The 27,255-nt window shown below is 39.1% G+C and overlaps 2 protein-coding genes across 7 annotated transcripts in view; one reads left to right on the top strand and one right to left on the bottom strand.

Annotated features, from left to right (window-relative positions):
* Positions 1 to 4,167: 4,167 nt before the first annotated feature.
* Positions 4,168 to 9,805, bottom strand: CEP19 (centrosomal protein 19). 6 transcript variants are annotated; one of them, XM_082700448.1, is made up of 4 exons: positions 9,462 to 9,590; positions 7,681 to 7,738; positions 6,147 to 6,343; positions 4,168 to 5,515 (listed from the first exon to the last, which is right to left on the bottom strand). In XM_082700448.1, the coding sequence occupies exons 3-4, from the start codon at positions 6,274 to 6,276 to the stop codon at positions 5,154 to 5,156; spliced, it is 492 nt and encodes a 163-aa protein (XP_082556574.1). In that variant the 5' UTR covers positions 6,277 to 6,343; positions 7,681 to 7,738; positions 9,462 to 9,590; the 3' UTR covers positions 4,168 to 5,153. The 6 variants fall into 6 exon arrangements, with proteins under 6 accessions (XP_082556574.1, XP_082556575.1, XP_082556571.1 ...); XM_082700449.1 differs by having other exon boundaries at positions 6,147 to 6,596; positions 6,815 to 7,738; positions 9,462 to 9,587; XM_082700445.1 differs by lacking the exon at positions 7,681 to 7,738 and having other exon boundaries at positions 6,147 to 6,287; positions 9,462 to 9,805.
* PIGX (phosphatidylinositol glycan anchor biosynthesis class X) overlaps positions 9,791 to 27,255 on the top strand; it is a gene marked incomplete at its 5' end in the record, with an annotated part of 36,458 nt that continues 18,993 nt past the window's right edge. The window contains 2 exons of the mRNA XM_082722612.1: positions 9,791 to 9,977; positions 13,291 to 13,354. Of these exons, the coding sequence (XP_082578738.1) occupies positions 9,791 to 9,977; positions 13,291 to 13,354 (251 nt within the window). The remainder of the gene's footprint in view (positions 9,978 to 13,290; positions 13,355 to 27,255) is intronic.

Below are 27,255 nucleotides of genomic sequence, written 5' to 3'. Positions count from 1 at the left end.
TTTTAGCTTTCTCATCTAGGTCTATGATCCTATGTTTCCTTCATAATATCCTGCAGTTTCTTTTTCTTTCTTTCTTTCTTTCCTTTTTTGAGATTTTATTTATTTGTCAGAGCAGACACTTAACTGAATGAGCCACCCAGGTGTCCCTATCCTGCAATTTCTATCCAATCACCCCCCCTTCAATCTTCATTCTTTTTTTAAAATTATTTTTTATTTTTAAAGATTTTATTTATTTGGGGCACCTGGGTGGCTCAGTGGGTTAGAGCCTCTGTCTTTGGCTCGGGTCATGATCCCAGCGTCCTGGGATCGAGCCCCACATCGGGCTCTCTGCTCAGCAGGGAGCCTGCTTCCTCCTCTCTCTCTGCCTGCCTCTCTGCTTACTTGTGATCTCTGTCTGTCAAATAAATAAATAAAATCTTTTAAAAAAAAAGATTTTATTTATTTGACAGAGACACAGCAAGAGTGAACACAAGCAGGAGGAGTGGGAGAGGGAGAAGCAGGCTTCTGCTGAGCAGAGAGCCCAATGCGAGGCTCCATCCCAGGACCCCCGGATCATGACCTGAGCAGAAGGCAGCAGCCTTAACCCACTGAGCCACCCAGGTGCCCCGAATCTTCATTCTTGAATATTAACAGAGACATAGTTGCCAAATCCAATGACCTTTCCTCAATTTTCATCTACTACTTTTGTCAAAATACTAGGTAGATGATGAAATAATTACAAAAAAAAAAAAAAAAAAAAAAAACCTGAGTAAAATAATTGCAAAAGTGCAAGGGAGCAGATCTGGTGAACCTCTCAGGACATAATGCTTAAGGTGACCACTCAGTACCTTGATGTGCCTAATGCTTGATTACATACTTGCTGAATTGGTAAAGAGAAAAGACCCTTTAGCTCAATTCTTATGCTGACCCAGGGATTTATATACAATCTTTGGTGAAGACTACAGTACATTAAGTACACTAAGAGATCCAAACTGAATTGTATTTCCAGGCTTACATGTGAACAAACCTACACCTCTCAATGAACCAGAGGTTCTTAGGGATCCAACAAAGTGAGAAGAAGCCAGAGCCAAATTGAACTTTAAAGGCAGCTCTCGGGGCGCCTGGGTGGCTCAGTGGGTTAAGCCTCTCTCTGCCTTCGGCTCAGGTCATGATCTCAGGGTCCTGGGATCGAGCCCTGCATCTGACTCTGCTCAGCAGAGAGCCTGTTTCCTCCTCTCTCTCTGCCTGCCTTTCTGCCTTCTTGTGATCTCTGTCTGTCAAATAAATAAGATTAAAAAAAAATTAATAAAGGCAGCTCTCAAAGTACTGAGTTTCATAGGCTGAGCATGTCTAGTCTAGTCTAATCTAGAATCAGACTACAGACAGATCTGCTCTAAAAGGGTGCAGTAGTCAGGGAAGGGTTAGATTTATCTAATAACTAGATGAGCGATAATTTGGTTAGATACAATATGAGGTAAAGAAAGGCAAAGTGATGTTTTCTTGTTTTAATATGGGAAGAACTTATGCATGTTTACAGACTGTAGATAATTAGCCAGAAGGGAATGAAGCTGAAAATGAGAAAGACAGAGGCAGAGAGAGAAAGAATACTAGTAAGGCAAGGTCACAAAAGAAGATGGGATCCAGAGCCTTCTAGGGAAGCCAAATTCTCTGCAGAGTTGGAATTGAGTAAAGTTGAGAATTTTCCCATTTTACTTTTACACCCTATCTAAAATTTTAAGATAATGGTATTGAGGGGCGCCTGGGTGGCTCAGTGGGTTAAAGTCTCTGCCTTCGGCTTAGGTCATGATTCCAGGGTCCTGGGATAGAGCCCTGTGTCGGGCTGTCTGCTCCGCGGGGAGCCTGCTTCTTCCTCTCTCTGCCTGCCTCTCTGCCTACTTGTGATCTCTGTCAAATAAATAAATAAAATATTTTTTAAAAAGGATAATGATATTGAGTATATATTCATTTTATAATGGAAAAAAATGTGAAAGAGGTCAGCAGAATTTGCTTTGGATAAGGTACCTAAGAAAAAAAAATCCACAACTGCTCAGCTCACATGATCTCCCCCTCCTGCTTTAGACAGAGTCAGTACCTCTAGCTCATATACGCTAGTTTTCTTGTTTTGGTAAACTATGTTAATATCTCAAAGGCAAAAGTTATGGCCCATTTTGTATCTTACTGTAGCTCTTCACAGGATGTGCTCAATAAACACCAAAAAACATAGATTGGGAATGTGCTATAGATGACATTAATATAATCAAAAGATAACTATTCTGACACATATGGGAACTTGTATATAATAAAGCATGCACTTCAACTCAATGGGGGAAAGATAGGTAATTCGGTATATAGTAGTGCAGGAAAGCTGTATGGGCATCGGGAAGTAAGGTTGGGATTCATATCTTTTATCTTATACCAAAATAAATTTCTATGTAGAAAATACCATGGAATTTTTTTTAAAGATTTATTTATTTGACAGACAGAGATCACAAGTAGGCAGAGAGGCAGGTAGAGAGTAGAGAGGAAGCAGGCTCCCCGCTGAGCAGAGAGCCAGATGTGGGGCTCCATCCCAGGACCCTGAGATCATGACCTGAGCCAAAGGCAGAGGCTTAAACCCACTGAGCCACCCAGGTGCCCCAATACCATGGAATTTAAAAAAACAAAACAAAACTTGGAGTGAAGAATGCCTCTCTCAGTATGACAAAAATGCAGAAACACAGAGAAAAATATTGATCAATTTGACTTGAAGAAAATCTGCCCGGAAACAGTATCATAAAGTCAAAACACAAATGACAAAGGTAATGGATCTGCAACTCATATCACAGACCAAGGTCTATTCTCCTTAATAAAGAACTTTTTTTAAAAAGAATTTATTTATTCGACAGTGAGAGCACAAGCAGGGGGAATGGCAGGCAGAGGGAGAGGGAGGAGGAGACTCCCTGCTGAGCAGGGAACCCAATACGGGGCTCAATCTCAGGACCTTGGGATCATGTCCAGCACTGAATGCAGACGCTTAACCAACTGCGCCACCCAGGTGCCCTAATAAAGAACTTTTTACAAATCAGTAAGAAAAAGACCAGTAACACAACAGAAGAATGAGCAAATGACATGTTGTCATAAAAAATTGTCCTTAAGTGTACGAAAATGCTCAATCCCACTCATAATAAAAGACATAGAAATTAAAACCATGAGGTGCCCTTTTTAGATTATAAAATTGGCAAAGATCAACAAGTTTGAGAACACTATCTGTTGATGCGCATGTGGGGAAAATGGGTACCTTCATGTACTGCCAACAGTTTAAGTTGGTACAGCCTTCATGGAAGTACTATGCATTGGTAAGAACACTCCAACCTCATTTCCTACCATTATTCTCCTCCTCAGTCTGTATTAGCCATATCTGTGTCCTTGTTATTCCTCGGTAAGCCAAGCACATTCCAGGCCTGGGGGCCCACACACCTACCTTTCTCTACAACTCATGAAATGCACATCATTTCTTGCTTAACCTCCTTCAGGTCTTTACTCAAATGTCCCACCTCTACAGTGAGGCATTCTCTGATCACTGTCAAAAAAAAGTGGCTCCCAACCCCTCCATCACTGTCTTTTTACCACGTTTTTAATTCCAAGCACATATGTGACATTATTCTATGTATTTATGTTTAATGTCTCTCTTCTGCCACTTGATTGTAAACCTTGTAAAGGCAAGGACTTTGTTGTGTATACTGCTACGTACTCAGACTCCAGAATAATACAGCTCAGCATGTAATATGTGTTCATTAAGTACACATACTGAATGAATGGATGAATGAATGAACTTCTTTGAAGGACAAGTTAGCAATTATCTATTAAAATTTGGAACAGACATACCCAGCAATTCCCTTCTAGGCATTTTATAGTTTTATAAGTGCACAAAACAGAGAATATACAAGGTTATTTGCTGTGGCGTTGCTGTAACAGTGAAAGGAAAAACAACCTAAGGTCAACTTTTAAAATGTATCATCTACATCTGTACAATGAAATACTGTGTAGATATAGGAGATCTCTGATTCTGAAATTTTTTTCCTACCTTTGGCAAATATACATATGATGCCTGACCATCTTAAGCCCCTGATGATACCACTATAAGAGTGACCCCTTTCATGGGGCTTTTACTGGTAAAGACAGTGGAAATGAATAGGTGGAAAGAGTGAATAATTTTTACAGCTTTATTTAATGAGTATTAATCTCCTTGCAGAAAACATGGAATATCTGCCAATTAAACAACATTCTAATGAGAAGAAAGTTGTATCTGTACACATTTAACCTGGTTCAACAAAGATCTTCTCTTTGTAGATCTAAACACATGAATAGGCCTAAACTGGCAATGCCTATTTATTCATTATGGCTAGATTTCCCATTTTACAAACAAACCACTTCAGTTATGGGAAGACCTTCAGGATTTCAGAGTATCTTTAGTACAGGTTTCCTGATCCTGGAGTGGCAGAATTCCCCTACTGTCTATCAGATGACACCCCTTGCAGCTGCAGGGCATTCTGTAGGGCTGGTCTCCTACTCCACAGTCCAATACATATAAAAACACAATGCACACAGGGTAATCCCCTGGTAACAATAAATACCCTCCAATCTTACCAAACTATAATTTGCTTACTGTTCCTCAAATAAAATGTTCTAGTCCCCATCTCCTTACCACTACCCTCCCCAAAGCCCCTTTTTTCTCCCAGCTTCTCTCATCTGGAACCTTATAAACTTCTATCCAAACACTACCATTTCGGGGACCAGACAAAGTCCCATCTCTCTACTAAAGGACTCAGTCTTCCCTGACTATTCTAACCCTATCATCATCTAGGCTCTGACCCCCTTTAACTTTTATCAAGCATCTGGCTCTAATCTTTTTGTTGCCTAATTCTGTTAATTAGCTTTTCACAAGTTTCTGAGTTATCTTCCAATTAGATTGTGAGCTCCTTAAAGGCAGATTCCTATATTCTGGTTTTGTATATTCCTCATGAATCTACACAGTAGATACATGTCCTGGTTTTGAAAAGTAACATGGTCAATCCAAACTTGACCCAACACGTACATTTAGTGTTCTTTAAAGATTTTTCTAGAACCATGTTTATACATCCTTTGTATAAACATGCAGTTTCTGCTAGCTCAATTAATTCTTTGAGTTTTTGGTATCAGAACTCGTCAGCTGACTCTGTGTCCCAGCCGCAAGACTGCAACTGTTCATCCTGTGGGAATTCAACTTCAATGTCATAAACGAAATCTGGATCATCCTTCTTCTTCTGATTTTTCTCAAAAAGTTCATCCATGATGCTCTTTCTCTTAGCAAGTTCCTTATCATCTAGTTTGTTCAGGTCTTCCTCAGGATCAATTGTTGTTTCCCGTTGAATTTGTTCCATTGTTTCTGCCAAACTCTGCCCCAACAAGTAACCTCGTAAAAAAATGAATAACTTCTCTAGCTGCCTCAGGGACACTTGTTCCAGGTAACTCTTGTGTCGCGGATTATTCTTTAATTGTTCAGCAGCTCTGTTGCAATCTAGGAGAGAAAAACAAAATTATATACCACACACAACAAACACATCACAAACTACTGAAAACATTATCTGCTGTGAGAGCCAAGTAGCTAAGTGACTGCTTCAGAATGAATAATTTTGCAGAACTATTATTCTTTTATATCAAGCTTTGAGTGTGGTGGGGGAAAGAGGGATGCATTTTTTATTTTCTTAACTTAAAAATCACTTTAAGGAGATGTCAAACACTTGCAACTGGAGAAAACATCTAAGGTGAAAAGGATTTATTACAGTTTCAGATATTAGTACTGGTACCAAGAAAATATCAAGACTAAGAAAATATCAAGAAAATATCAAGACAAATACAAAACACATTTGGAGGGAGAGAAGGGAGTCAGTATTATTGAAGAATGCAATCTCATTTAACCCATATCACAATTCTGAAAGGATGGGATTATCAATATCCATTTACAGATCAGGAGACTGAAGCTCACTGACAATTTAGCTGGGGTTTACCTACCTACCCTGATAGTCATGATTTGAACCAGAGGCTGTCTAACTCTGAAGGCCATGGTGCTCTATTACAAAACTGAAATCATTCTTAAAAAGTGATTTAGAGAATATTTAAGATAGGAAGCAAGATAAAACATGAGGTACCTGAAAACTTTGAAAAGTTTCGGACTGGCATGATGCGTTGGCGACGTTTTCCCTTCGTTTCATTCTCATAGATTAAGATAATAGCTGGAGGCTGGAACCTAATTCCACATTTCTTGGCAGTGCACATCATTCTCACATGCACTTCAGGGCAAATCAGAGGAAATCTGATGAAAATATGTTAGTCACATAATGACTTCCTGCTAAAGGGGAAAAAAATATAAGTGTTGAATAAATCACACTCCCCAGTACCCCTTCTCCCCAGCAGATCTGGCTCTAGTCTAGTTCTAGAGATGCATGCTCAGCCCATCAACTTCAATACTTTGAGAGCTGCCCTGAACATTCAGTATAGCCCTGGGGTTATCCTTAGTTGTTGGATCCCTGGTTCAATGAGGTGTGTAGGTTTGTTCACACATGAGCCTGGAAGTGCAGTTGTCTGGACCTCTTAGTGTACTGCATTCTTTTTTTTTTTTTTTTTTTTAAAGATTTTATTTATTTATTTGACAGACAGAGATTACAAGTAGGCAGAGAGGCAGTCAGAGAGAGGAGGAAGCAGGCTCCCTGCTGAGCAGAGAGCCCGATGTGGGGCTCGATCCCAGGACCCTGGGATCATGACCTGAGCTGAAGGCAGAGGCTTTAACCCACTGAGCCACCCAGGCGCCCCAGTGTACTGCATTCTTAACCAAAGATTGTACATGAACCCGAGTCAGGCCAAGAATCAACTTACAGGATCTTTTTATTTATCAATTAAACAAGTACGTACAAGCACCCTCTATGGCAAGATACTATGATTTTTTAAACCTTAAACATTAAGTCCTGAGAGGTTCATCAGACTGGGTCTGTCTCCTCTGTACTTTCCCATTTTACTCACCAATTTTTCTATGATTACTTATTGAATCACCTATCTTCCCTTCCATTGTATATGCTGCATGAGGGCAGGGAACATATCCACTGTTCACCAGAATATCCCAGCAAAATACCATACATACTTGTTTAATTTAATGTACTAAGGGCACCTGGGGGGCTCAGTCAATTGACCTTGGTTTCCGCTCAGGTCATGATCTCAGAGACCCACACTGCCCTCTGCACTCAACGGGGAGCCTGCTTTTCTCCCTTTCCCTCTGCTCCTCCCCTCGCTCACTCGCGCACACACAAGCTTTCTCTCAAATAAATAAATACAATCATTTAAAAAATTTAATTTAATCTACTAATATAAGACACAGCCTCTGTATATCCTTTAAGTGTTTCTAGTCTACAGGTCTGATAAAAAAAATGCAGACCCGGTACAGATTCAACCTCTACATATACAAGTCAATAAAGTTTACATCGTTTTTATTTCAACTTATTTGTCTCTCTGTTTTCTCAGTTACAAGAAACACAGCTATTTTGCAGTTAATACTTTCTATTCCCTCTTGTCGGTGCCCAGTGCCAAAATATGCTTAATTATAGCGACTGCTTTGGGTAGGACTTTGATATTCTCAGGAAGATTTGCAAATGTCAAGGAACCTAAAGGTAAAGGAGTATAGAGTGATGATACCTTCATAAACTTGATTTTTCTAGAGAATCACCATAGGAACACAGTACATTGGAGAAGACTGGAAGTAGGGTGGGGGAGGTGGAGGAGGAAGAAACATATATATAATGATTACCTTTGATTTGTTTTTTTCTACATATACTTTTTTTTAGTATAGTAGGTTTTACATTATACATCTATTTCCTGCCTTGTTAATGTAATAACTTACGTGATTCTGTCCTTCGATGCTTTACTAAAACACACATTTCTATGACTGTCAAGTGTTTTGTCTTATGGATATACCATCACCTATACTTTTCACTTCTTATTGTTGAACATCAGAATTTTTACTCTTAAGAAATTAATCATAAAGAACTGCCATTTCAAATTACTGTGCTCTGATCTGACACAAACGATCCCACCCCCCCCTTCTTCAAATAATACTCCCAGTTTATGTCATTAAAATCTGGTTAGTAAGCTTTCTAAGAGATCCTTTTGAGCACAATATAAATTCCACACACTCAAGCAAATGGCTGTACTCATGACTGATGTATGCAACTGATAACAATGGTTTTTCTTTTTAAAATTTAACTTTTGGGGCATGTGGGGGGCTCAGATGGTTGAGCGTCAGCCTTTGATCCCAGGTACTGGGATTGAGTCTTGCATTGGGCTTCCTGCTCAGCGGGGAGCCTGCTTCTCCGACTCTGCGCCTCTCTCTCTTTCTCTCATAAATAAATAAATAAATAAATAATCTTAAAAAAATTTTTTTAACTTTCATTTGTACTAATATGTTTATATTCGGTTAAAAATGTAAAATAATTCTGAGGATTATAACAAAAAAACTGTTGTCCCCTGCCCTTCCTCTCTTCATAGTCAACCAGCTTCAATTCTTTTAAGTGTTTCTTCCAAAATTTATCTCCATATTTCTTAATATCATGCTTATACTGCTATTTTTTTTTTATTTAAAATTTTCCCAAACTGGGAACCACCCAAATATCCTTCAATGGGTGAATATTAAAATGAACTGTGGTTATCCATACAATAGCAGTTTTATTTAAAATTTTCCCAAACTGGGAACTGCTATTTTTTTTTTTAAAGATTTTATTTTTTTGTCAGAGACAGAGGGAGAGAGAGCGAGCGAGCACAGGCAGACAGAGAGGCAGGCAGAGTCAGAGGGAGAAGCAGGCTCTCTGCCGAGCAAAGAGCCCGATGTGGGACTCGATCCCAGGACCCTGGGATCATGACCTGAGCCGAAGGCAGCTGCTTAACCAACTGAGCCACCCAGGCGTCCCTATACTGCTATTTTCACTTTCCGATGGTACATTCTGACATCTTTCCTCTTGCAAACACCTGTCCTAGCTCCAGTCTGCATCCAGGCCTACTTACAGATTCACTTTAATTCAAGAAGACAGACCACACATTTACCTAACTCCTCCTCATAGGCATTAATACTTTTCTCCCCAGGAATCAGTGACCACCATAATTTTACTAAACATCCCCCACAGCACCTAAAACTGTACGGATTTTGCCAACCGAGAAACGATCCTCTCCCAAACTCATGTCCCCGCTACGGCAAGGCTGACTTTCTTATCCTTAGAGAAATAGAGAAAGTGGATCTTCTGCGGCTGGGAAGAGCTTAAAACCGCCGTGAGGGACTTGTTTCCCCCCAACCGCAATGCACAGAGAACTTAACTCGACTTTGAGGCCGGGCGGAGCCTGGCGCTGCAGGAAGAGGCGACAGCCATAGCCCCGCAGACGTGACTGTGGGGTGAATTCCCCCGCAGGAGGGCCGAATCCGCAAGTACCTGGAAGTGGAGGTGGAGACAGGGAGCTCCCCGACACCGCTCGCAGGACTGCTCCAGAGCTCGGGTCTGGATGGGGGCCCAGGGAGTTGTTCCCACAGCAACAGCCCAGGCGTACGTCACGGCGCGTGCGCCGCTCTTTGCCCCGCCCCCTGACCCGACGGCGAGGGGCGGGGTGACAGGGGAGCAAAGACGGAGGTGAGGTTGCAGCCTCCCGCAACGCCGGAAGTTTCGGGGGGACCAGGGCTGCGGGGACCGGGGTAACCGCAGGACCGCAGGCGCGCATCGTTGTCTTCCGTGCCGGTCACTGACTCCGTGGCAGCACGCTCTAGGAGCGGCATAAGACGTGCTCGGGCTCCTCAGTCCGCAGTTCGTCCCCGCGCGCTCTGGGGAGCGCGTTCTCCAGCGTCCTGGCTGTCACGGCCGTGGTCGTCCAGGCGGTGGCCTGGCTGCACCTCTGGGAGGCGGCTGGACTCACCACACCCGCCACGGCCTTCACTGCCACCCCCACCGACGCTGGTAAACGAGGGACGGGGTTGGGGGACCGGCGGGTGGGGGGCAGTCCAGACTCCTAGGTCCTCCAAGGTGTGCCTCTCGTCGCGCGAACCTAGAACCTGCTGGGTGACCTGGAGGAGGTTAAGAATGGAGGTCACGTGCTTCCCACCTTTCCCACCCGCCTAGCCACTGCTCCGAGGCGTCTCTTGGGTCTCTGGAGAGTCGGGTTTTGTCGTTCAGAGGTAGTTACTGGCCGTACTATTACTAAAATATCGGGAAGGCAGTACAGCCGTCAAGTGTCTTGGGATGCATGAAGCTTGGGACCCCTGAGAGGATCAGCAAGGCCACAGTGCCCTATGGGGTGTGAGAATCCCAGTCCAGAATGGAGAGACTGACGGGGTGAGGGCGTAGGAAGGGGTGAACAACTAGTTTTATTTAACAAAAAAGTTTTTGTAATAGACTGGATTGGGCTGGGGCTTTTCTTCTAACTACAGGCTGGGCAAGTGAGTTGATTTCATTTCTTTGGGTCTGACTCGGAGGGCCGAAGTGCTGTGCTAGGCGCTGTAGATCCAGCGCTGAGCTAAATATGGCCCCAACCCTCGCAAAACTTGCAGAGTAGTGGGGAAGTGCCGTAGTAATTACAATAAGGAAAGTAGTACAAATTAGGTTAAGTTTCTCCACCTGTAAAGTGAGAATATTAGACTAGGGTCAATCACTGATTTGTGTCTTCACATTTTAGGTTTCCAGATTTACTCGAAGTATTATGAAGCCAAAATGAATTTTTAAACAGCTGGACTTTTTTTTTTTTTTAAGATTTTATTTATTTATTCGACAGAGAGATCACAAGTAGGCAGAGAGAGATAGGAGGAAGCAGGCTCCCCGCCGAGCAGAGAGCCCAACACGGGACTTGATCCCAGGTCCCCGAGACCACGACCTGAGCTGAAGGCAGCGGCCTAACCCACTGAGCCACCCAGGTGCTCTGGACTTGGTGATTTCTAAAGGCTCTTCCAGCCCTGGTTTTTTATCATTAAAAAGAGGTCAATTTCCAGAGCCTGTTCCCGCCGCTGTAATCAAATAAAGTAATATTTAAGAGGAAAAATTAAAAAAAAAAAAGGGAGGAAAAATCTTGACGGTCAATTCAGATGCAGCAAATTTATTTTGAAAATGATATTTTTGCTTGGGACACCCGTGTGGCTCAGTCATTAAGCATCTGCCTTTGGCTCAGGTCGTGATCTCAGGGTCCTGGAATGGAGCCGCACATTGGGCTCTCTGCTCCGAGGAGCCTGCCCCTCTGTCTAGCTCTGTCTCTGTCTGTCAAATAAGAAAATACATAAATAAAAACCTTAAAAAAAAAAAAAGAAAGAAAAAGGAGGCCTGCCTCTCTCTCTAGCTGTGTCTCTATCAAATAAATAAATAAATAAAAATCTTAAAAAAAAAAAAAGAAAATGGTATTTTTGCTTTAAAAAATTATGAATTATCTATTTGCTATACTGTTTGTGAATTAACCTTTCTACCATCCTGAGATGAAAGGGGTTTAGTATTCTCCAGTATACATCCCAACAGAATTTAAGCCTATTAATCTGATTTTTTTTCTAATTTAAGTTCTAGATAGATATAAATCCTGACTCTCCACCCCTATTAAAATTAAACATAGTGAAACATCTGGATTTGTAAAAAAGATACCCAAAGGTATTTTTAGGGAATGATTATATATGGTCTCTGAAGCAAATAAGGGTTTTTTTTTAGACAGCTAGGAAGGTCGAAATATCTTAAGCTTTAAATCTCTAGGAGATTTTGCTTCTAATCAGTAACTTACTTAGTGGTATGGCCTGGAGCCAGTGAGAACTGTTTGTTAATCAGTTTCTTCCCATGTGCAAATGGCAGTAATTTCGCCTATTTTGCTGGGTTGTGAGAGTTAAAATATGTGAAAGCCCCAAGTAGAGGATTTGTCATGGATATCATTTAATAAATATTATTTTTCCTTTCCTTGTAAATTTTGGTGTTCTCATATCTTTGTGTGTGTGTGTGTGTGTGTGTGTGTCTTTTCAGGAATGAATCTAATAGACTTAGCAATACATAATAGTGTATGGGTTTTTTTGTGTTTGGGGTTTTTTTGGTTGTTTTTTTTTTTAAGATTTTATTTATTTGTCAGAGAGAGTGCTCACTTCGGCAGCACATATACTAAAATATTTGTCAGAGAGAGAGAGAGCACAAGCAGGCAAAGTGCAGGCAGAGGCAGAGAGAGAAGCAGGTTCCTCGCTAAGCAAGGAGCCCGATGTGGGACTTGATCCCAGGACCCTGGGATGAAGCAGAAGGCAGCGGCTTAACCTACTGAGCTACCCAGTCATCCCTTTTGTGTTTGTTTTAATGTTAGTGCACTTCCAGCTTTTCAAAATGGATTAATGTTCCATATAGCAGGGTACCCAGAACAGTTGATGGTCATTAGTAATGGAATTATTTATTTATTTATTTATTTATTTGGAGTTGGGAGAACATCTTAAGCAGGCTCAACACCCAGCGCAGGGCCTGTCTCAGGGCTGATCTCACAACCTGATCAGATCATGACCTGAGCTGAAATCAAGAACTGGACGTTTGACTGAGCCACCCAGGTGCCCCTGAATTTTTAATTTTATGATGCTGACCTTGAATAATAGTTTTAACATCTGAATTCTGCATGGTGTCATTACAGTGAGATTTTAGATTATTCTAAGTTTAAAAGGAACCCTTTGGATCTTTGAAAACCCTCAAGTTTTTGTTTCTCTGTTTTAAACCTTCCCAACATCTCCACAAGGTGTAAATGTACTATTTTCTCAGTTTTACAGGTATGGACGATAGAATACAAAAGTTGGCAGTATGTATCTAAAATACAGTTTCAGTGAACCAGGATTAAAACTGAGATTTCCTGGCTCTTTAGCCAGTCTGTTCCTTTTGGTGTCCTGGGATCATCTGAAAAAACAGTATTAATGACACACACTTATACAGAGCTTTTACTATCTGGTAAGCCCTGTTCTAAGGGCTTCTACATGTATAAAAATACTCATGACAAATAGCAGAGAAATAAACTATCTTGTCCAAAGTCACATAGCTTTAAGGGACAGACTGGGGTTATAATTAGGCAGTATTACTCCAAGGTCAATGTTCTAAATGCCTCTGCTATATTAGAAGTAGCTTTTTAGATAGCTCAAATTCTTTAAGTCTTAAAAGCTTTTCTTTTGTTTATAGGTTGGTTAGATTTTCCAGGCAAGTAAAGCCTATTCAAGCAATTATTTTCTAATTATTTAAATGTTCTTTCAACTGAGCGCTTATTTTATTTTAAGAAATCTTCTGATTCTTATAGGCATAAGGGCTACTTGTTCAGAAATTATTTTGAGGCAAGAAGTTTTGAAAGATGGTTTCCACAGGTAAGTTGCCCACTGACGTTCACTAATGTCAAAATACTGTTTCATATAATTTAGAGCAAAAAATCAATAGCTGCAAAATGGATAAACCGAAAATCTCTTGCTTTCTTACAAATTTTATAAGTGACAGATTTATCATATGTGGTTCAGAGTTTGAAATAATGATTAAAATAACAGTAGAGGAGCACCTGGGTGGCTCCATTAGGTTAAGCATCTGCCACGGCTCAGGTCATGATCTCCAGGTCCTGGGATGACTCCCCCTGTGTCGGCCCCCTACTCAGCCAGGAGTCTGCTTCTCCCTCTGCCTGCCCCTCTCCCTGCTTGCGAGCACACTCTCTCCCTCTGTCAAATAAATAGTAAAAATAAATACATAAATAAAATAACAGTAGAGAAGAGGAGAAAAATGTTTATTATTTATCATGCATGTATGGGTTTTTTTAGGATTTTATTTATTTTTGTGAATGAGAGAGCACACATGAGCATGAGTGGGGGAGGGTGGAGGGGCAGAGGGAGAATCAAACTCCCACCTGAGCAGAGAGCCTGACATGGGACTAGATCCCAGGACCCCAGGATCATGACCTGAGCTGGAGGCAGGCACCTAACTGACTGAGCCACCCAAATCCTCGCATGTGTATTATGTGTATATATATGTAACATACATACAGCCAGATTCACTTAATCTTCACAGTGGTTGTGAAATAGATGATATTTTCTTCCTTTTCACTTCATCTTAGCCAGGAGGCCAAGAAGTGATTCCCTTTTTTCCTTTTCAGATGAGAGAAGTAGGGTTCAGAGAATTTAAATAATTTAGTAGAAGTTAGGGGGGTAAGGTTCTAACTCAAATTTATGACTGTCATACTCCAAAGCCATGCCCTCATGTACTAAGATATTATATCACCCTAAATCACTGTTTCTGATTTATAGGAATTGGTTCCAAATGACCATGCTGTTTCCAAAATAGAAATTATTCTTGGGCAACCCTCTCAGGTCCCCTTTCTATTTAGGAGCTTTGTACTCTTTATCTTTCAGTAAACTTTACTATCACTCAATAAGCCTTGATTTGTAGCCCCTTAAAAAAGATTCTCAAAAATGAATATTTGACCGGTATTGAAGATACTTAAAAGACTAGTAGGGATGCCTGGGGTGGCTCAGTCAGTCAGGTGTCTGCCTTCGTCTCGGGTCATGATTTCAGGGTCCTGGAAATGAGTCCCATGTGGGGCTCCTTGCTTGCCAGGGAGCCTATCTTCTCTCCCTCTGCCTGCCTCTCCCCTCCTTATGAGCTTGCTTTCTCTCTCTCTAATAAATAAATAAATAAAATAGTTTATTTTTTTTTCAAAGATTTTATTTATTTGTCAGAGAGAGAGAGAGAGTGCGCACAAGCAGGCAGAGTGGCAGGCAGAGGCAGAGGCAGAGAGAGAAGCAGGCTCCCTGCAAAGCAAGGAGCCCGATGTAGGACCCAATCCCAGGATCCTGGGATCGTGACCTGAGCCAAAGGCAGTGGCTTAACCCACTGAGCCATTCAGGCATCCCAATAAAATATTAAATTAAAAAACAAAAAAAAGAAGACTAGTAAAAAGTTGTAGAAACTGTTCTGTAAGAAAACTTCCCAAACTTTAAAGCTTACAAGGTAATTAATTTGAAATAGTTCTGATACATGATTTACAAAATTTGATACGTTTATTTTTTTTAAATCATTGCATTTTATAAGCCACCTTAAACTGAGACATCTCACTCTCCACCCTCTTCAAAGTCAGCCTATGTGTGAATGGCTAGGAGATACAGTAGAAAAAACTTGGGATTTCGTTTTGTTTTGTTTTTTAACTCAGACAGACTTGGGCTCAGAGTGTAGCTCTTTTATTTAGTAACTATGTGGCTTTAGTCAAGTTACTTAAATCTTTGCCACCTTACCAATAAAATTAGATAATGATAGTATTTCCTCATTAGGTTCACAAGGATTTAATCTAAGAATATATAGGAAGTCTTTTAATATAGTGCTTGTTATATAGTACATCCATAGGAAATGTTAGCTCTTATACAAACAATGAGATAGATGATCAAATTGGGCACTACAATTTCAGTAAAGAGGAGATGTGACTACACAGTAATAAAACTGATTTTGGGAGGGAAGTCACTTCTGAAAGGAATTTTTAACTGGGTTTCAGACAAATTTAAAGCAATGTCAGGGTAATTATGCCAAGGTTATAGCTTTTTTTTTTTTAATTAATTTGTGAGAGAGAGGGAGAATCATAAGCCAACTCCCCATTGAGCACCATCCCAGGACCCTGAGATTGTGACCTGAACCCATATCAGAGTCAGATGCCCAACCAACCGAACCACCCAGGTGTCCCATGCCAAGGTTATAACCTGTTTTTAGAGAAATTGGGATGTATTCTCAAGAGAAATGGGAAATACTAAGTAATGCAAATTTGGCAGTACAATTATAAGTGACTCCAGTGAGGAAGAAAGAAGTGCCTGAAGAGGTCATTGTGACAGCAAAAGTAGCTGTCCAGTTAGAAGTACTGAAGATAAAAACCAGGATATAAAACCAAGGATGAAGAGTGACAGAACCCATAAGAATAAACTCAGAAACTAGAAATCTCAGAGTTACTGGAGACCCTCAGAAAATGCCAGTGAAAGGCTTTTCTGTTATGTTTAGAGCAGGTGTAATCTTGCTGCTGGGTAGGGAAGGAAACATTAACAGATTGTAGAAAGTAGAATTAGTTACCTTCTCTTATTTCTGTCTTCTTGGTCAAGAAGAATTACTTCCACTCCGGAGAAGGTCAAGCAAATACTGATAGGAGGAAACTGAAGTGCAGAATACATAAGGGAATTATATAAAAGGACCTTAGTATTTTAATTGAGTTTAGGGCCTCCCTTCTGTGATAATCTATAGTTTAGTGCAGTAGAAGAATTTACTTAAGTGATTGCTGAACTTCTGTTTGTAATCTTTGGATAATCTGGGAATTATTTGCTGTAGCTTCTGGTCTAGCCCAGATTGTTAAAAGGATGGTGTATAAACACAAAAGAGGAAACGGTAGTCTCTGGGAACTAGCATGAATTTATGACAAATTTATGTCCTTCGTACAGATCCATTAGGTAGATCAAAGAAATGCTGTAGATACAGTATATCTTACTTTCTGCAAAACTTGATGAAGTTTTACTTGTTGTATTTGTGAACAAGATAAAGAATGTGAACTGAAAGCTAAAACAGTTGAATGACTTCATAAAGATCAACAAAGTTATCCAACATGTTCCGATTAATAGATTGTCATCTTGGAGAGAGGTCCTGAATAGTCTCTGTCTTTTTAAGTATATGTATTTTTTCTAATTATAAAATAGTACATGTTCATGAATAGATATCCATTATCTGGAAGAAAAGAGATTATAGGTATATCCTACTTTTATAGAGGCAGAGTGATATAGTGGCTAAGAATGTGGGCATTAGAGTAAAACTATTGGGGTTTGAATCCTGGCTCTTGGATAAGTTAGTTTCTGAGTGCTGTGGTTTTCTTTCTTTCTTTCTTTGAGGAGGGAAAGTATTTGAGAAGGAAAAATACTTGTTTCTTAAAATCCTTTTGGATTTAATTTAATTTAAATCCTTTTAGATTTAATTGATTTGCGTACATCACTAGAAATTATATATTTGGATAAAAATAGAATATAACAATACTGTGAATATTATTCAGATTTCTTTCAATGAATATAAATTATTAGGAAAATAAAATTCTATATGTAAAATTACCTATTTGGAAGAATATAAGCAAAAAAAAAATCAAAACAATTCTTTTTCTGTATAGCTGCTCTTAATATTCAATTCTCGAAGTTGCTGCTGTGTTCTTGGAGCAATGAGTCCATAAAAATTTATTGATTATCTGAGAACCAAAACCTAATATCATACATTTATATAAAGTCTCAAAGAATTTCCCCATACTTTTTGAGTTAGAGGTAACAATTATTCTATAAAAACGGTAACACGGGTGTTTTAACCCTGGTGCTTTAATTTTTTACAGGTAAAAGAGGAATTATTATAGTACTATTTCATAGTGATTTTTAAAAATATTTATTTATTTATTTTGGTGGGGGAGGGGTATGGGAAAAGGGAAAAGAATCTCAAGCAGACTCTGTACTGAGTGTGGGGCCTGAGACTGTGAGATCATGACTTGAGCTGAAACCAAGAGTTGGTCTTGATCCACCCAGGTGCCCTCATAGTGACTTTTTAAATCAACTTCATTGAGTTTTGACAATTCTGTATACCCATGTAACCACCACCCCAGTCAAAATATAGAGTATTTTCATCATTTCCCAAAATACCCATGCAGTGCTATTTGGAATTATTCTATCTCACCTATACCCAGACTCAGCAAACCAGTGATCTATTTTTTTTTTCACTATATAGATTTTCTAGAATTTTATGTAAATGAAACCAAGTGGTCTTTTTGATATCTGGGTTCTTTCACTGCATTATATCAGTGACATTTATCCATATTGTGCATGGCAGTAATTTTTTCCTTTTTGTTGCTGAGTAGTAAAATTTGTTTAGCCATTCACATTTTTATGGCATTGGGGCCATTTCTAATTTTGGGCTAAGATAAATAAAACTATAATGAACATCTGTATACAAGACTTTGTGTGAACATGTTTTCATTTCTCTTGGGTTCCTGGATATATGGTAGGTGTATGTTGAATTTAAGAAACCACCAAACTGTTTTCCAAAGTGGTTATACTGTTTTACATTCTTACAAGCAGTGTATGAGAATTCTGTCCCTGCCACATCATTACCAACACTTGGTATTGTCAGTCTTTTTAATTTCAGAGATTCTGGTGGGTGTGTAGTGGTAACTCATTGTAGTTTTAATGGGTTATTTCCCTGATGATGGTGTTGAGCATCTTTCCATGTGCTTTTTGGGGTCTGGTTTATCTTCCTTTGTGCAGCATCTGCTTAAATCTTGCCCATTTTAATTTTATTTAATTAAAAATTTTAAAAAGATTTTGTATATTTCATAGAGAGAGAGAGAGCATAAGCAGGGAGAGTAGTAGGCAGAGGGAGAGGGAGAAGCAGGCTCCCTGCTCAGCAGGGAACCTGATGTGGGGCTCAATCCCAGGACTTTGGGTTCATGACCTAAGATGAAGGCAGATGCCCAACCATGTGATCACCCCCCCAGGTGCCCCAAATCTTGTCAAAAGCTTTTTCTGTATCTATTCTAAGAGAATCTTGATTTTTTTACTTTATTTTGTCAGTATGGTACAATACATATGTTGATAATTCCAGTAAATCTATCACCTGGTCATGATGCATTATCTTTTTGAAATATTACTGGGTTTAATTTGTTAGTATCTTGTTAAGGATTTTTACTTCTCAGTTCATGAGGGATATTGGTCTGTACTTCTCTTTTGTTGTGATGGCTCACTTGGGTTTTGGTGTCAGGCCAATTCTAGCCTTGTAAAAAAATTGGGAAATACTTCCTTCTCTATTTTCTGATGGTGTAGCACCAATATTATTTTTTTAAATATACAATAGAATTCAACAATAAAAGGCCTGAGGTTTTTTATATGGAAGGCTTTAAATTTTTTTAAATTACAAATTGAAGATACAGAGCTATTCAGATACTCTATTTTTTCTTTTGTCAGTTTTGGTCATTTTTTTCTTTCTAAGAATTTAGCTATTTTATTTAAGTTGTTTAATTTATTGGGATAATTGGAATAAAATCACTCAAATATTCTCTTATTGTGCTCTTCATAGGTAGAGGTTGTATAGTAATGTTCCTTTTATTCCTTTTTTAAAATAATTTTTTATTTTATTTAAAAATTTTTCTGTTTTTAAAGATTTTATTTACTTGAGAGAGAGAGACCACATGAGTGGCAGAGTGGGGGAGATGTTGGAGAGAGGGAGAGGGAGAAGCAGACTCCTTGCTAAGCAGGGAGCCAGGTGTGAGGCTCGATCCCAGGACACTGAGATCATAGCATGATCCAAACGCAGATGCCTGACTGAACCCAGGCACCCCCCAAATTTTTTTTAAGTAGGCTCCATACCCAGCATGGAGTCCAACATAGGACTTGAACTCAAGACCTGAACTGAGATTAAGAGTCAGTCACTTAACTAACCAAGCCACCCATACAACACCCCCCAACTCTTTTATTCCTAGTATTGATAGTGTGTGCTTTTTCTCTTTCATGATCAATACAGAGATTCATCAATGTTACTGACCTTTGGAAAGAAGACGTTTCGTTGTTTATTTGTCTACTTTCTGTTTCATGGATTTCTGTTCTTTATTATTTCTTTCCCTTTTGCTTTGATTTTAATTTCCTCTTCCTTCTTAGCTTTTTAAGATGGCAGCTTAGGTCGTTGATTTTAGATCTTTTTCTATTCTATAAATTTTGACATTTATTTTCATTTCCATCTAGTTCAGTATATTTTTAATTTCCTTTTTGACACCTTAGTTATTTAGACATACATTGTTTGATTTTAAGGTTTTGGGAGATTTTCCAGAAATTTTTTACTGCCCTTTTTTTTTCTTTTTGTACTATTTTATTCCACCCTGGGCATCTCAATATCAAACTAAATACTGGTGAACTGTTTTCCTTACTAATTCTGAATTGCTGTAGATGTATAAATTCTGCTAACTGTTCAGCACTTTAATAGATGAAATCATTTCTGACACATAGTGGAAATACCTAAAACAATTAGTGCAGTATATCGAACGGATCAAAATAACATGAATTTGGGAAAACAAGGCTGCAAGATTACCAATATATTGCAACATTCATGTGACAGATTACAGGTATCCTGTTTATGGTGGTTCTGGCCATATAGGAATAATTGAAACCCTTCCTTTCAAAGGAGGAGAGAGGAAATAATTAGCTGTTTTAGTAACCGTACAGTTCATAAACTTTTAAACAACTCTTAGTGTTACAGAAAAGTAGTAAACATATATGGAAGCTTCAGTGTAGTACCCTACTTACAATACAGTTGAAGATTGAATTTAAAATAAGTTTAAATGTACATATTGTTAGTGCATTGACTTTATTGTGTCCAAAGGAAACAAAAGCCCCCTTTTAGCCCCTAAACAAAATCAAACTCAGTAAGTAAACAGAGTCACATCTGGTTTGCTTCATTTTTATTGCAGAGCTCACATGTTTGCAGGAATTGCTATTCATTAAGATGCATTTATCATGGGGTGCCTGGGTGGCTTAGTATGTTAAAGGTCAGACTCTTGATTTCAGCTCAGTCATGTTCTCAGGGTTGTGGGATCAAGTCCCACATCAAGCTCATGCTGGGTGTGGGCCTGTTTGAGATTCTACCTTTCCCTCTTCCTCTGCCCCTCCCCCACAAAGATGCATTTTACAGTTTCATATTCCTAAAGCTAACTATGGTTACATTTGATTTTTTAAAAAAAGATTTAATTTACTTATTTGACAGACAAAGATCACAAGTAGGCAGGGAGGCAGGTGGAGAGAGAGGAGGAAGCAGGCTCCATGCTGGGCAGGGAGCCTGATGTGAGGCTCAATCCCAGGACCCTGGGATCATGACCTGAGCCAAAGGCAGAGGCTTTAACCCACTGAGCCACCTGGGTGCCCCACATTTGATTTTTTAAAGTCTATTTTATTTTATTTATTTATTTAAAAGATTTTATTTATTTATTTATTTATTTATTTATTAGAGAGAGAGAAAGATTGAAAAAATGAGTGTTAAGAGAGGTAGAGGGAGAAGCAGACTCCAGGAGGAGCAAGGAGCCCCACACGAGACTCCATCCCAGGACTCTGGGATCATAACCTGAGTCAAAGGCAGATGCCTAACTAATTTAAGCCACCCAGGCACCCTTACCTTAAAGGCTATTTTTAAAATAACAGAACTAGTTATAGTTTAGATGCCACTAATACTCATTCTTTAGCTTGAAGATATGGGACTCTCTTTTTTTAAAAAGATTGTTTATTTATTTATTTATTTATTTGTCAGAAAGGGTGAGTGTGAGCGCACAAGCAGGGGCAGCAGCAGGCCGAAGGAGAAGTGGGCTCCCCGCTGAAGAAGGAGTCCAATGTGGACTCGCTTCTAGGACCCCAGGATTATGACCTGAGCCAAAGACAGTTGCTTAACCGACTGAGCTACCCAGAACATCCACTGGGACAGTTTTCTTGTGGTTAATTTGTTTTGTTTTATGATTTTATATTTTTTTTTTGAAGATTTTATTTAAGAGAGAGAGTGGAAGAGAGCACAAGTGGGGAGGAGAGGGAGAAGCAGAGAGGAAAGAGAGAAGCAGGCTCCCTGCTGAACAGGGAACCCCATGTGGGGCTCAGTCCCAGGACCCTGAGATCATGACCTGAGCCCCAAGGCAGCTGCTTAATCAACTGAGCCACCCAGGTGTCCCTTAAGATTGTATTTCTAGGGATGCCTGAGTGGCTCAGTTGGTTAAGCAGCTGCCTTCCGCTCAGGTCATGATCCCAGCGTCCTGGGATCGAGTCCCACATCGGGCTCCTTGCTCAGCAGGGAGCCTGCTTCTCCCTCTGCCTCTGCCTGCCATTCTGTCTGCCTGTGCTCGCTCTCTCCCCATCTCTCTCTCTGATAAATAAATAAAATCTTTAAAAAAAAAAAAAAGATTGTATTTCTAAGTATTCTCTACATCCGTGGGGTTCAAGATCAAGAGTTGCATGCTCCGTGGACTGAGCCAGCCAGCTGACCCTGTTAATTTCTTAAGAAGTGGAATATATGCTTTAAAGGTAGATACTAGGAGAAATTACTGTTTGTCTGAGTTACTGTGGCAAACTATAAGCATCCTTAGAACCTCCTTTTTTAAAAAAAATCTTTTTGCAAAGTCTAAATCAGTAAGTTCAAAGTCTGATTTGTTAGATCTCTGGTGATGAGAAGTGATTTCCCCTAACCTTTCAGTAAAGCAAGTAGACACACAGCTCTCATTTTCTTGTATTGCTGAAACAGGCAGAGGGACACATACACATTATTAAAAATTAAGTTTGAAACATTTAAAATAATTCTGTATTAGAAGCTTGACTCTGGGACACCTGGGTGGCTCAGTTGTTAGGTAGCTGCCTTTGGCTTGGGTCATGATCCCAGAGTCCTGGGATCAAGCCCCACATTGGGCTCCATTCTTGGCGGAAGGCCTGCTTCTCCCTCTCCCACTCCCCCTGCCTGTGTTCCCTCTCTCACTGTGTCTCTGTTGCAAATAAATAAATAAAATTTTAAAAAAGAAAGAAAGAAAGAAACTGGACTCTGGGTCCCTGGGTGGCTTTGTCCTTTTGGGTCCCCCTCACCCCCACTCTTTCTCTTTGTCTCTCAAATAGATAAAATCTTAAAAAAAAAAAAAAAAAGACCATCATAAGCCTCTTTTTGGAAGTTAGACTGGACTGGACTGGTTAGGTGCATCAGTTTCACTGCTGTTTACATTTAGGAAGCAGAAGAATAGTCCAGCTAGCTCAAATTGGAGGTTTAATTACACTGTCCCCTGGTTGGCTGTGTGGGTTCAGTAAGTTCTGCTACTCTTCTTGGGCAGAATTTGCTCCTAGATTCTGTGGTTCATTATTTGGCAGCTTTTTAGCCATAACTGTAAATATTTCATTCACATACATTGAGGTTTTAGCTGATGTCTCCATGAATAATAAACTTGTCATCTTCATAGGGCTGTGCTTCCTGTGAATCTATAGCCCTTTTATTCTAGGTCAGCTTTATTTCCTGGTAAAGCTATGACAGTGTTAGGACTTGTTTTCCTTTGAGGTTTTTTTTAACCCAGTGTTTTGCTCTTGCAAGGGACTCCTCATTGGAGCTCTCATATTCAACTATGGCTTCCTGTGCTCCTCTGTAGTACATGGGTGCTAGGCTGTAGTGTCATTCTTGACCACTGTATCTCCTATTTCAGACTTCACAGTTACATTATCATGGTAGACGGCTTGGGTTAAAAAGCAGCCACAATGGTACCGTCTTGAAATTCATGAAACAAAGAACTAGGCTTCATTAGCCAACGGCAGACTCTCCCAGAAGTACTAGTTTCAACTGGTGTATTTTATTTATAATATTTGGCCTGTTGGGTCTTGTTGCTTCTCAGCCATGTCCAGATTTGAAAGAAGTCCCTAATTTCAATCTCCTAAATGAATTTTCAGGTTGTGAGGTATCTTTTTTTCTTTTTTTCTGGAGGTAAGAAACCTGAGATGACACAAGCAGCTGTGAAGTCAAAGCTTCCTGGCAGCAGATCCCAGGCATAGCCAAAGGAGGAGACTGAGCCTCAGGCTGTGGCTTTGGTGAAGGCTGTGTCTCCTCCTCCTTTTGGTTTCTAACTTAATTCCATGTGGTTAGAGACTATATGCAATATAATTTCAGTCTTTTGATACTTCTGGAGACTTATTTTATTGCCCAGCATATTGTTATATATATGGCCCGTGTAATGTGCTTTTGTTTGGTAGAACATTTATATATATCAATTGGATAAACTTGATTGAAAGTTGTTCATGCCTTCTATATCCCTCCTGCATTTGTACTTAGTCTGTCCATTATTGAGAGAGGGGTATTAAAATCTCTGGCTCTAATTGCAGATTTATCTATTTATCCTTGAAGTTCTCCCAGTTTTTGCTGTGAAGTAAAATACGTGAATATTTTGAAGCAGTGTTTTTAGGTGCATGCAGCACATTTAGGATGGTTATATCTTCTTGATGAATTGATCCTTTTATCTTGGTGTAATGTCCTTTTTTATCCCTGTCAGTATTCTTGTTCTGAAGTCTCCTTTTTTTTTTTGCATTTTTTATATTAATGTGCCCACTCCATTTTTTATTATTAATGAGTATCTTGTACATAGCATGTAATTGTTTCTATTTAACCAGTCTGTCAATCTCTACATTCTAATTAGAGTGATTAGACCATTTACTTTTAATATAAATATTAATTTGGTTGGTTTGGTTTAAATCTACCCATCTTGCCACTTTTTTCCTATTTGCTTTTCTTTTTTTTTCTTTCTTTTTCTTTTTTAGAGAGGGTGAGAGAGGAGAAGAGAGAGAGGGTCTCAAGCAGGCCCCTAACCCAGCATGGAGCCTGACTTGGGGCTTGATCCCACAACCCGGAGATCATGACCTGAGCCAAAATCAGGAGTCGGCTCAACCGACTGTTTGCTTTTCTATTTGTCCTCATTAATCTTTTCTCTCTTTTCTTGCCTTATTTTAGATACATTGAGTATTCTTTAAGCATTCCACTTTATCTCCATTTTGGCTTATTAACGGTACTTCTTTTTTTAATTGGTTGCTTCAGGGTTTACAGTGTGCAATTTTAACTTATCATAGTCTACCTTCCAATATTATTCCATACTATGAATAATGTATAAATCTTAGAATACTTTTTTTTCTCCTCCCTTTTATGCTTTTGTTGCCATACATGTATCAACTTTATGTTTTACTAATAATCCCCTCTACTGTTATTTTTGTTTTGAATAGTCATATATTTCTTCATTACTATTTAATTGCGGTAGAGCACCCATCACATAAAACCTACATCACTTAAAAATATTTTTTAAGGGGCGCCTGGGTGGCTCAGTGGGTTAAAGCCTCTGCCTTCAGCTTAGGTCATGATCCCAGGGTCCTGGGATTGAGCCCCGTATCGGGCTCTCTGCTCAACAGGGAACCTGCTTCCTCCTCTCTCTCTGCCTGCCTCTGCCTACTTGTGATCTCTGTCAAATAAATAAATAAAATCTTTAAAAAAAATTTTTTTTTTTTTTAAATTTAAGTAGGCTTTACACTCAGCATGGGGCTTGAACTCATGACCCTAAGATCAAGAGTTACATGCTCTACCTGGGTGGCTCAGTGGGTTAAAGCCTCTGCGTTCAGCTCAGGTTATGATCTCAGGGTCCTGGGATCAATCCCCCCATTGGGCTCTCTGCTCAGCAGGGAGCCTGCTTCCTTCTCTCTCTGCCTGCCTCTCTGCCTACTTGTGATCTCTGTCTGTCAAATAAATAAAATCTTTAAAAAAAAAAAAATTACATGCTCTACTGATTGAGCCAATCATGCATCCCCCATCTTAACCATTTTTCACTGTACACTTGGCTGTCATTTAGGACATACACATTATTGTGTTACCATCACCACCATCCGTCCACAGAACTCTTTCATCTTGCAAGATTGGGACTTTACCTATTAATTTAAGCCCCCGATTCTCCCCTTCCACCAGCCCCTTTCTATTTCTGTGAATTTGACTATTCTCGATACCTCGTATAAGCAGAATCATACAGTATTTGTCACTGGCTTACTTCACTTAACATAATGTGTTCATCATCCATGTTAATTTTCTGTGGACTCATCATCCTGTTTTCCTTAGAGCTGTACCAGTTGACATTTCCACCAAGAAATGAACAGAGTTCCAATTTTTCTATCAATCAAATTTTAAAGCAATTTAAAAATAAGTAAAAAAATTCTTATATTCACTCACATACTTAGCATTTGCTCTTCTTTCTTTTCTTTCCCTATTTCCATGTGATACCATTTTCTTTCTGCCTAAAGAATTTTTTGTAGTGACAAATTCTCTTAGTTCATATTTGTTTTAGCTTTTTTTTTTTTTTTTGCCTTTATTTTTGAAGGGTTCTCCTTTTGGATATATAATTCTATATTGATAGCCTTTTCTCATTTAATAGTTTAAACGCTTTGTCCTATTGTCCTCTGGTTTGTTCTTTGTTATTCTCCATAATGCTGCTTTTTCCTCTGATGGCTTTTAAGATTTTTTCTTTCTAGTGACTAGTTGATAATATGTCTTGGTGTGGTTTTCTCTTTCTTTCTTTCTTTCTTTCTTTCTTTCCTTCCTTCCTTCCTTCCTTCCTTCCTTCCTTCCTTCAAGATTTTGTTCATTCCACGGACACAGAGATCGTAAGTAGGCAGAGAGGCAGGCAGGGGTGGGGGAAGCAGGCTCCCTGCTGAGCAGAGAGCCCGATGCGGGGCTTGATCTCAGGACCCTGAGATCATGACCTGAACGGAAGTCAGAGGCTTTAACCCACTGAGCCATCCAGGTGCCCCTTGGTGTGGTTTTCTTTATGTTTATCCTGCTTGGGATTTGTTGAATTTCTTGGATTTATGGGCTTATAATTTTCATGAAATTCAGAAAATTTTCAGCCATTATGTCTTAAAATATTTTAATATTTTATATATAATACTTAATATTATATATTAAATATATATGTATATTATATATGTATGTTTATGTGTGTATAGAATGTGTATTATATATAATATATAAATATCTCATATATAAAATCTTATATATAAAATAATATATAAATATATAATTTATATTTTTATGTTTATAAATTATAAATGTATAAGTATATAAATTTATATTTATAATTTATAAATATATACATATATTATATTTATAATTCATTTATTAATATATAAATATGTGTATGTTATTTTTAGACTATTTTTTTCTATTGATTGTTGTCTGTTTATATAAATATATAGGTATAAAATCTCTTTCTCTCACGGTGTTCGTGTTTTTCTTTAAACTTTGAATGTGTTGGGCATATTTCAGAAGACTTTTAACATCCTTTGCTAATTCTGTCACTTCTGTCATTTCTATGTCTGTTTCTATTGAACAGTTTCTTTCTTGGTTATTGGTCGCATTTCCCTTCTTTTTTGCATCTTCAGTGACTTTTTTTTTTTTAATGATTTTATTTATCTATTTTTTTAAAGAGTTTATTTATTTGAGAGAGAGAGAAAGAGAGAGAGCCAGAAAGAGCCCTTCACAAGTGAAGGGGAGGGGCAGAGGCAGAAGCAGACTCCCTACTAAGCAGGTAACCTGACTTAGGGCTCAATCATCATGACCTGAGCCGAAGGCAGACGCTTAACTGACTGACCCACCCAGGTGCCCTATATATTTATTTTAGAGAGAAAGAGAATGTGCTTGTGGTGAGGAAGAGAAAAAAGATTCCAAG

This window comes from Mustela nivalis, assembly GCF_964662115.1.
Source record: "Mustela nivalis genome assembly, chromosome: 1".
Taxonomy (NCBI): domain Eukaryota; kingdom Metazoa; phylum Chordata; class Mammalia; order Carnivora; family Mustelidae; genus Mustela; species Mustela nivalis.
The sequence above is the reverse complement of the archived record's forward strand: the minus strand, read 5'-3'. Positions and strand labels throughout refer to the sequence as shown.